Raw genomic sequence first — 10,484 nt, forward strand, 5'->3', positions numbered from 1 at the left:
CAGCGCTTCACGGAGCGCGCTGCGCCTCTGTCGGCAAAGTGCAAACTCGGAAACGGCAAAACTCACGTCGGGCGGGCGAGCGCCGAGCTGGAACACGCTTCCGCCGGCGCCGTGCCGTCCGTGGCAGCCGCCCGCCGTGGCCACATCGCGGCGGGCTGGTTCGGTCGTCGGGCATACGACGACCAAGTCACACCACCGATCTTGACGCATGTCGCACATTAAGTGGGCGCTGATTGGCGCGAGGTCAATTGCTTGGGGTGGCGTCGCGCAGCTGGCACTCGGTTCGATCAGCCTGCAATGGCTGGCGGCCCCTCGTTTGATACAGTATGGGCGAGGATGATATCTGGCCGACTGACTGCGGCGCCAACGACTCACAATTGTTTTTGCTCCACCATGCGCACGGTTGCCCTCCTCTTCGCGGTGCTCTTCGCGGCGACGGCCGTCGAGGCCCTCGACCAGAAGCTGTACGGCATCAACTACACGCCCCGCAAGGGCCCCGACTACTTCTCGCTCAAGAAGCGCTGCAAGAACGCCACCGAGATCGACTTCGACATGGTGCAGCTCCGCAAGATCACGGACCGCATCCGCATCTACTCCATGACCGACTGCAACACGGCCGACCTCGTCATCCCCGCCGTGCGCCGCGCCGGCATGAGCATCTGGGTAGGTCTCTGGGTCGGCCCCAACAACACGGTCTACGCGGAGGAGAAGGCGTCGCTCATCAAGCAGCTCAAGAACGGCAACGTCAACAACCAGACGCTCGGCCTCCACGTCGCGTCCGAGGCCATCTACCGCAAGGACATCAACGTCTCGACGGCCATCGCTGACATGAACGAGATCCGCTCGATCATGAACGCGGCCGACGTGTACATTCCGATCACGATCACGGACATCGCCGACACGTACATCCAGTACCCGCAGCTCGTCAAGGCCGTCGACATCATCTCGGCCAACTCGTTCCCGTTCTGGGAGCTCGCGGTCGCCGAGACGGCGGCGCAGAAGATGTACAACCGCATGTACCCGCTCATGCTCTCGGCGCAAAAGTACAAGAAGAAGATTCTGATCTCCGAGACGGGCTGGGCGACCAATGGCACGTCCAACGGCGCGTCGCTCGCGACGCCGTCGGCGGCTGCGACGTGGCTCAACGACTTTTACTTCCTCGCCAAGGACGTGCAGTGGGACTACTACTGGTACACGTCGTACGACACGCCGTGGCGCCACCTCGAGGGCGACAACACGACGGCCGAAGTCGAAAACTACTTTGGCTTGTACTTCCTCAACCACACGCTCAAGCACGTCTTCACCAACATGAACTTTACGCGCCGCGTCAAGCTCGTCACCAAGATGCCGCTGCCCAAGACGAACGCGACGGCCACGCTCGCGCCCATCGCCGGTGCCACGACGACGGTCGCTGCGACGACGGTTGCCCCGGCCACGACGGTCGCCGATGCCACGACGGTCCCGGTCACGGACGTCCCGGTCGTCACGGCCTCGGTCGCCGCCAACGCGACGGGCAACACGACGGAGCCCCACCAGAAGAGCAAGATCCTCTCCATCTTGGAGGCGCTTGTCCGCGGCTGGATGTTCTAAACCACTTGTGCTGCGATCTAAGTAATATGTGTCGAACACTCTTTCACCGTGTTTGTTGTTTTGTGAATAGACTCGGATCTAGAGCTCAGATCGAGTGCTAGGCAGACGGTTGCTTGGCAGTGTAGCGACATCCAAGTCTACCAACGATGTGCCAACTGTGGGCACCGTACCACACCCTGTGGTGTGGTGCTGTGCTGTGGAGCTCGAGCCCGAGACTTGATTGACAAGTGAAATGGTGTCATAGGATACTTGCATGCAACTTCATTCGTCGCAGGCATTACTACACTATTGAGACTTGTGTGTGGCGTCTGCTGACCAGAGAATCCCCAAGCGCTGCTTCCATTGTCTACATGGACGTCGTCGTCGTCGCGAGAGCTGGCGCACGCGAGTCGACCGGAGGCGCAATGACCACGCAGTCGAGCGGCCAGAGGTTGTTCGTCTTGTGGGCCCTCGTGATCGTCGTGGAATCATTATTCGCTGTGACGACCATCTTGCCGTTCTGAAAACGTAGTTTCACGCCGCAGTCGTCAAGACTTGCCGTCGAGATGTGGTGCGTCAGCAAGCTCGGCACGCAATAAACGTCGTCGAGGGCGAGGATGGCGCCCGTGTCGTTGAACTGGAGGCGGAGCGAGCCCTTGGCCGTCGCGGTGATCTGCTGGCCGAGGACGATAACGCGCTGGCTCGATGGCGTTGGGTTGCGGAGCAGTGACAGATCGTTGACGAGATGATGCGTGCAGCCAGAAATTATAAAGGTCGACGAAGGCCAACCATCGGTGGTGACACCTGGCGGCGACGACGCAGCGGGCCGGATGGCGCGGTCGCGCTGCCGACGGCCAGTGCGCGTGGTCGAGACACCGTCGGGGGCAGTGTCTGTCGAGGCACCGGCACCGGCTTGCGGCGCTTGTGCTCGAGCACGACGGCCCTTGCGCTGTCGGCGCGACGGCCGACCGTAATCGTCGCCAGAGCCAGTGAGCGCAACGAGCAAGTCCACGAGCTCGTCCATCGTCGCCGGGTCGTCGCGACGCAACGCAGAGTGCGCAAGGAGCACGACCGTGTGCTCAGGGCACGCGTAGCGGCAGAAGATGTCGATGACAAGGCTGTTGGGCGCACTTGTCTTGCGCTGCAGATGGCGAAGGTACTGCATGTACTCGCTCCACGTCACACCGTACTGCTTGGGCTTCTTCATGAGCTCCAGGAGCTGGTCGCTCGTGTCGTATTGAAGCTTGAGCTGGTCGACGAGGTCGTCATAGCCAAAGTTGCTGTTGCCAGCGATCCAGTCGTTTTCTTTTCTCTTGGCCCACCCCGACGGGCCAGGGCCAAGCGATAGCTTGAGTGCGCGGTACCGGTGCTCGTCGGTCCATACCGAGTGGTTGAGCGCAACGTCGCGCTCGATGGCGTCCTCCAAGTGGCGGAGATGGCCGGCGACGTTGTTTCCGGCTTTGCCCGTGAACACCATGTCCTTGAAGAGGCGCAGGTTGGGCGCGGTAGAAGCTGGCCGGTATCCAGAGTGGTAATGGCCACCGACACCCCGTTGACCACCGACGCCAGTGTTGGAATCCATCGGCGCTGGGACGCTGGTCGGCTGGGCGTGAGGATAGACGGTGGGTGGGTGCTTCGACAACGGCCGACCCGCCGGCGTGTTGCGCTTCCGCACGAGCGATCCCCGCGGCTTCTCGAGCGCACTCCGAGGCAGCGAGCTGCGGACCGAGTTGGTCGATCTTGGCGTTGGCCGCCATGTCCGCAATCGCAAGCTGCCGGCGGAGTCTCTGAAGCTCATCTTGAGCAGCGCTGAGTGCGAGCGCTTGGTGCCGAAGCTGGTCGTTGAGCATTGCTTGGGTGCGATGCTGCTGCGCCTGGTCGGGGGCTGGAGCCTGCGTCCAGCGACGGGAATGGTTCACTTGCGCACGGTTCATCGTTCTCGTCTCGCTGTCGCTAATGCAATGTGAGTTGACGAAAGCTCGCGCTCACACACGTGACGTACGCTCCTTCTCTTCGCCGACGTCGCGTGTTTGTGGCGGGGGTGGAATCCCTCACCCACATTGCTCGAAAATCGGTCCAACGCTGCGTCATCTGGTCACCCTCATTGGCTGATTTTTCTCCAAGGATATCAATTCCAGCTACTCTCGAGGGAAGGTAGCCGCATCATTGCAAGGTCCCCTCGAGTAAAAACTAGATGAACGCTCCAGCTCTCTGCATGTTAAACTCCGGTCCACGGTCGCGCCACGGCCACGTCTAATGTTAGATACAATCGGGTCTCTCGGCACACACGGCCCAGCTCGAGGCAGGGCTCGAGACCCACCTGTACGTGACGACCACCATGGGTGACATCAAGGTGCACCACTTTGACCGCACAAGAAGCCTCCATCTCCACAGCGAGGCAGCTCGACAACAACACCTAGCCAATCTGGAACTAGTAGCACTTGTCCGAGCTCTTGTAGTGTTGCGAGACCACGCCAGCGACCGGCTTGACCACACAGTTTGTACAAAGTTAGAACGTAATTGATGTGTTAGATAATGTGGTTAATAAGGGTGGGAAATAGAAGACCAATCGAGCTATCAGACCCAGAGCGCGAGCGCGGCAAAGAGTCCAAACGCGATCAAGAACGCCGTGAGCTTGAGACCCAAGTGCTCCTTGTTGCGGAGTTCTTGGGGCAGGACCTCCATCGCACCCACGTACAAAAACGTGCCGCCGGCCAGCGCCGTGCAAATGCCGCTCGCAAGCGACTCGGCGGGGTTGGCCCCCGCGAGGACGTACCCGAGGCCAATCCCAACGGGCGACATGGCCCCAAAGACGGCGAGACTCAGCACGATCTTGGCGCGCGACACGTTGTGGTGCTGCAGCTCCAGCGTCAGCGCCATGGCCGCGAGCGACTTGTGCGCGACGATCGCGAGGAGGAGGTTCCACGCCGACTCGGGCGCCGCGCCAATGCCAATGCCCTCCATGAGCGAGTGAAACGACAGCGCGACAAAGATCGCAAGCGACGCCGCCGTCGTGTCGGGCGTGTCCAAAATGTTGTGGCTGTGCGCGTGCGTCACGTCGTCGTCGTGCTCCGTGTGCGTCTTGACGTGCAGCGGCAGCAGCTCCGACGCCGACGCCGGCGAGTGCGGCAGAAATCGGTCCTTGGCTGCGTGCGCAACGCCTTCGACCAGCAGAATGAGCGCGAAGCCGAGGCCGTAGAAGAAGCACGCAAACGGAAAGCAGACCGTGGCGGTGGATGGGCACCCAAGCGCGGCGAGCGGCGCGTTCTCAAGCGCGTCTGGCAGCAAGTGCACAAAGGAGCCGGCGAGGAAGATGCCGCCTGCCGCCATGTTGAGGACGCTGTGGACCACGCTGTCGGGCCGCACGCAGTAGAGAGGGAAGAGGCCGCCGCCGAGCGCGAGGCTAAAGATGATCGCCGACGACGCGAGCTTGAAGAGACCGAGCGCGACCATGGGCGAAATCGCAGAATGGCCAACTGGAAAGAAGACGCCATCGCCGCCGTCGGAAAATCAAGCTTGAAGTTTGTATGCGAGTTGTCCGACGGCGGCTGCGAAATGGATGCGATTGGATGTCTGCGCACGCCTGCGGCCAGCTACTCGTTGCAGGCTCCATCAATGGTGGTGGCGTCCAGATCTTAGTACCGGTATGCTAGTCCAGGCCTATCGTTGACCTAAGCTAAGGGCGCGGCGCGATCTGCATGCGGCTGGATACTCGGGCTCATCAGTGTTTTCTCGAGAGGCTGCTTGCAGTCGGCAGTTGGTTTAACGTATGATGTCCGACCTGCTGGCGCGGACGACAACGGCACTGTGACGGCGTCCACGGTGGCAGATGGTCCAGACAGTCGGAACGTGGCGTCGCGAGTGTCCGAGCTCACTGGTCCAAGCTGCGTCTTGGGTTTCAATACCCAACAAGTAGGCATATAGGCGCATAGGATGCACACTTTTCATCCTACGCAGGGCTAGAGGGTTCGGTACCGTAGTTGGTCAAGGTGTCGTGGGTTGCGAGCTCGGAGCTGTTGGTAGTAAAGTTGTCAGCACGCACGAACACGCTCGAATTGCGTTTAACGCGGGGCTAAACCCGATCCGGGGTTTAACGTGTGCCTCAGCGACAATTGATTTTGACCAATCAAACGAGGCGATCATTCCAGCAATAATCGGACCACAGTCTCACCACCAAACAGCAGGCTCCACCCTACTGTAAATAGCTCGGCAATGAACTACTGTAGATGCGTAGATAGATGCTAGTATGACGTTTCTTCGCGTTAATCAAGCGGCAATGAGCTGGGAAACCATAAAAACTATTGAAGGGCTTCAATTCTCACAGCGACGTGTATCTCTCACGCCAGAGCCCGTCCTGCAACTCCAGTCGGGGTCCGTTTATCACCGCGTTTGACGAGACTCACAACTTGACAGCAATGTGACGGACATCGCGCGGCGCGACCGTGCGACTTCTGCCTTTGGCTCATGACCAAGTCCAAGCTGTGGCTCAACTGGACATTTAGTAGTACCCGACTGCGTTTGCCCAAGCGTGCAGCTTCGCCGCGTGTAAGGTGTCGACGCCACCGATGTTTGCGATGTCGAGGGCGCATCCAACATCACAGTGTCTACCGGTAACGGTGCTCTGGAGATGCCGGAGCAGCTCCACGACGACAAGCTGCCGGGCGAGCTAGACGTCAGCTTTGATCGGTGGAGACTGTGACGTGCTCTGTTGCACTGAGTTATATTACATGCAATTATAAAGATATTGTGGACTCCCTAATGCGCTCATGAGGCTTGGTCGGTGCTTCACCGAGGAGCGTGATTCGAGATTGTGCGAGGGATCAGGTAGCGTGCACACCAAGGGACGTCGCGGAAGTGTGAGGTGCTCTGTCGTACTTCACCACGAGCACTGCTTTGAGGGCTTGTACATCTGCTGCACTGAGCCATCATCTACAACCGCCATTAGATAGCCGCATTGACGTGCGGTGTCGAGATCTCGGCCGACATGCGCAACTTGCCCGGCTGTCGAATGGAGTTCCACATTGGACCTAGAGGCACACAAGACTCCGTGACCGTGCATACTTGTGACATCGCCAAGAGCTTGCATCATGGTAGTCAGGCCTGCTCTACGTTGACCCGAGATGTTTCTCTCGGTCGTCTGCGTCCGTCGCACGCGGAGGACTTGCAGACCGACCACGAGGATGCCTCTGCCCACCTTCTCGCACTGGAGGAGACGCAAGCAGCAGTAGAAACGTGCAAATAAACGCTCTTGCGCGACATGGACGTGCGGCAAGTGCACTGAGAAGCACATTTCAACGACGACTCTCATGACTCTCAGAGCGGCGGGAGATATGTTACGTTGCGCGTTCCTCTGCAGGACCACATGGACCACGACGAGGTACTATAGTCACGTTTATAGGCCTCTTGGGCGGTCGCAGTCTCGTCGGAAGCTAAGCCTCCTTCGCTCCAACGGGTCGAGAACTGAACTAGCTGTCGGATTTGCTTCGCAGCGCCATCAGACGCGCGGAGGAGCGGTCACCTTGCCGCACGGCCCGTTCCGACCGCGCACACTATTTCGGTACATTAGTAATAGATTGCCTTCGAACTTCGAGTGAGTCATTGGCCCGATGACTCAGTCGCCTCTGGTCTGCCTCTTCCGCCGTTTTGGTAAGCCCCCGGTACGAAGCGAAGGTATCTCGCTGACTTTGTTACAAATTCCAAGTCAACAATGACCTCAATATTATTCGGAGGACCCCACCGAGGTCGCGCGATGGGAAAGGCAAGGAAATCAGCCAAAAATTGGGTTCCGATGCGCTCGCGTCGTCGCGCCAGCTGCTGCTGAAGTGTCTAGCCCGCTGCTCGCTGCCATTCTCTCATTCGCTCCGCACAGCGCCAGCCACATGGACTCCACATTGAACCGCCGACGAAGCCGCAGCGCGATCCAGAAGAGCGCCACCGACTACCGCGTCCCGACGAGCTCGTACACGGACGCCTACGCCACCAATCTTCCGGTGCGCCGCGTCCAGGCCCTCGTCGTCGGCTGCGGCGTCGCCGGCAGTGCCGCGGCGCTGCGCCTCGCATCCGAAGGCGTCCGCGTCACGATGCTCGGCGCCGCATTCGACCCGGCCAACTGCAACAGCTACTGGGCCCAGGGCGGCATCATCTACAAGTCAACGGACGACTCGCCCGAGCTCCTCTCGTCCGACATCCACCGCGCCGGCGCCGGCGTGTGCCATGACCCGGCCGTGCGCAAGGTCGCGACCGAGGGCCCGCGCTGCGTCGAAGAGCTGCTCTTGGACGTGTCCAAGGTGCCGTTCGAGCGGGACAGCAACGGCAACCTCGCGCTGACGCTCGAAGCGTCGCACAACCGCGCCCGCATCCTCTTCAAGGCCGACCACACGGGCAAGGCCATCACCACCAGCATGCAGGCCGCCGTGATGGCGCACCCCAACATTGAGCTGCTCACGGGCCGCGTGGTCTTTGACCTCGCGCTCAACGACGCGGGCGACTGCGTCGGCGCCGTCCTCATTAACGCGTCGACGAACGCGATGGAGGTGCTGCATGCAGACATGACGCTACTCGGCACGGGCGGTCTCGGCGACATTTACCGCAACACGTCCAACCCGGAAGGCGCGCGCGGCGAAGGCGTGGCCGTGGCGGCCCGCGCGGGGGCCCGCCTCAAGAACATGCAGTACGTGCAATTCCACCCGACGACGCTCTACATTCCTGGCGAGCGCCGGTTTCTCTTGACCGAGGCGCTGCGGGGCGAAGGCGCCAAGCTGCGCACGAAAGCCGGGCGCTTCTTTGCGACCGACTACCACCCGAGCGGCGAGCTCGCGCCCCGGGACGTGGTCGCGCGCATGATTCTGAGCGAGATGGACAAGACGGGCGACGACTGCATGTACCTCGACATCTCGCACCTCGACAGCGACTGGCTCCAGACCCGGTTCCCGACCATCTACGCGCACTGCCTCGCGCGCGGCATTGACCTCACCAAGGAGCCGATGCCGGTCGTGCCAGCCGCCCACTACCACTGCGGCGGTATCAAGGTCGATCTCAGCGGCCGAACGAGCGTCCCGCGGCTGTACGCGGCGGGCGAAGTGAGCTGCACGGGCATGCACGGCGCCAACCGCCTCGCGTCGACGTCGCTGCTCGAGGCGCTCGTGTGGGGCTGTGCTGTCGCGTCCGACTACTTGAATTCGGACAAGACGACGACGACTGCCGAGTCGGTGCGCATCCCGGCGCTGTCGTTGTCGGCGACGGCGTCGGCGTCGACGACCGACGTGCAGTCGGTGCTCAGCGAGCTGCAAGCCATTATGTGGGACCACGTCGGCGCGACGCGGACCACGGACGGTATGCGCGCCGGCGTCAAGAAGCTTTTGGCGCTGGAAGCGTCGGTCGATCGTCTCTGCGCCGACGTTCGCCTCGACGCGACGCTGGTCGGCGTCCGCAACGCGCTCAAGACGGGCAAGTACATTGCTGAGGCGGCGCTCGCGGCGCCCATCTCGGTCGGCACGCACCACATTGTGAGCGACGACCCGGTCAGCGACAGCAACAGCGATGACTCGGAAGGCGACGAAGCGTCGTAATGGCCCAGCGACATTATATATATGGTATTAAAAATGTATGACGATCTGTAGCTGTATGCAACCCTGGTGAATTGATTTGATGGGTAGTTAAGCTGTAGGGGAGCGACGCAAAAACTAGAAAGGCTGGTCCGAGAGTCAGTCCTGCATACTGCCACGTGCGTAGTGTGCCTATAGTGTACCGTGCTTGCTGTAGACGTTGTGTGCGTTGGTCAGACAGGAGACTATTTAGGCGACTCGAGAGCTTGGAGTTCTTCAACGTTCTCGACTCGAATCCTCGGATTCGAAACATTCTCGACCGTCGATGCTTTTCTTGCACTTGGCGGTGGCATTGAGAGGCCTTCTGTCGGCGCTGCTCAGCAGGACTCGAAGTGGGGTGGGCGCCTCACTTCCGCTTGTTCTCGCCTCCCGGCGACACCATCCTGCTGATGTACCAGAAGATGTGCGGCGACCGAGTCCAATCAGCCATCCTGCTGAGATCTGGCTGCCCGTTTTGTGTCCTCATGGGAACACTGAGCCACGGATCATGTCCAGCCCTGCGACCGCCCCTCGTACCCCGACAACAGTCGGTATCTCCAATTGCTGGTCAACAAATTCTCCAACACATTGAGAGTTGTTGGAGTCGCGCAGTATTGCCCCTTACATTTGTAGCTTCGAGTTGGATCCTTCTTTGAGCTGCAGTCGTCGATGCGATGCTACCTGCAAGGCTTTCTCTGTTCCCTTGCTTTCGCTAGGTCAATGGCCTCGAAATCCAACGACTTGACTCGAGGAGTCGAATTCCCTTGTCACGTGCAACCTCTGGCACGAAGCTCTTGGCAGCATACTTCCGAAGACCCAACCAGGTTTCGCTGTCGCCTATTCTGCATCGAGCTGCTCGCTGTTCGAATGGACTTGTCCCCATGTTAACAGGCGCTTGCTCCAAGGTGTCAGTTGTGCCATAAGAGAACTCGTGACTAAGCTCGGTCGCCAATCCTGCTTCTTATATATTTGAGTCGACGACCCATCAACCTCGTCACGGCGCGATGTTGACCACGTCCGCAGTGCCGCCGCACGATCCAAGCACGTTCGCCACGTTCAGCACTAGAAGCAGAGCAATAAGAAGAATCCATTGCTTGTTATCAAGTAGAAAATGCAGAAAAGCAGCTGCGACGTGCAATTTCAGACGAAAAACTTGGCCGTCTCCAAGTCGCCGTCGTGTTCGCTGTTGCTGTCGCTGACCGGGTCGTCGCTCACAATGTGGTGCGTGCCGACCGAGATGGGCGCCGCGAGCGCCGCCTCAGCAATGTACTTGCCCGTCTTGAGCGCGTTGCGGACGCCGACCACGCGTCGCGTCGAGGCGAACGTCGGCGC

The 10,484-nt window shown here is 60.3% G+C and overlaps 4 protein-coding genes across 4 annotated transcripts; 2 read left to right on the forward strand and 2 right to left on the reverse strand.

Moving 5' to 3' along the window:
• The first annotated feature begins 331 nt into the window (after window positions 1-331).
• Window positions 332-1,641, forward strand: SPRG_01240 (hypothetical protein). The gene has a single exon (XM_012339465.1). The coding sequence runs from the start codon at window positions 337-339 to the stop codon at window positions 1,588-1,590; it is 1,254 nt and encodes a 417-aa protein (XP_012194855.1). The 5' UTR covers window positions 332-336; the 3' UTR covers window positions 1,591-1,641.
• Window positions 1,642-4,096: 2,455 nt separating this feature from the next.
• SPRG_01241 (hypothetical protein) lies at window positions 4,097-5,030 on the reverse strand. Its single transcript, XM_012339466.1, has one exon. The coding sequence runs from the start codon at window positions 5,020-5,022 to the stop codon at window positions 4,147-4,149; it is 876 nt and encodes a 291-aa protein (XP_012194856.1). The 5' UTR covers window positions 5,023-5,030; the 3' UTR covers window positions 4,097-4,146.
• A 1,464-nt stretch (window positions 5,031-6,494) lies between these two features.
• SPRG_18968 (hypothetical protein) lies at window positions 6,495-6,742 on the reverse strand (the record flags this gene model as incomplete). Its single annotated transcript, XM_012339796.1, has 2 exons — window positions 6,495-6,498; window positions 6,567-6,742. Coding segments are annotated over 2 exons (180 nt in total), but the record flags the coding sequence as incomplete, so codon positions are not given.
• A 682-nt stretch (window positions 6,743-7,424) lies between these two features.
• SPRG_01242 (L-aspartate oxidase) lies at window positions 7,425-9,203 on the forward strand. Its single transcript, XM_012339467.1, has one exon. The coding sequence runs from the start codon at window positions 7,449-7,451 to the stop codon at window positions 9,135-9,137; it is 1,689 nt and encodes a 562-aa protein (XP_012194857.1). The 5' UTR covers window positions 7,425-7,448; the 3' UTR covers window positions 9,138-9,203.
• The last annotated feature ends 1,281 nt before the right edge of the window (window positions 9,204-10,484 follow it).

This window comes from Saprolegnia parasitica (assembly GCF_000151545.1).
Source record: "Saprolegnia parasitica CBS 223.65 unplaced genomic scaffold supercont2.3, whole genome shotgun sequence".
NCBI classification, from domain to species: Eukaryota; Oomycota; class Saprolegniomycetes; order Saprolegniales; family Saprolegniaceae; genus Saprolegnia; species Saprolegnia parasitica.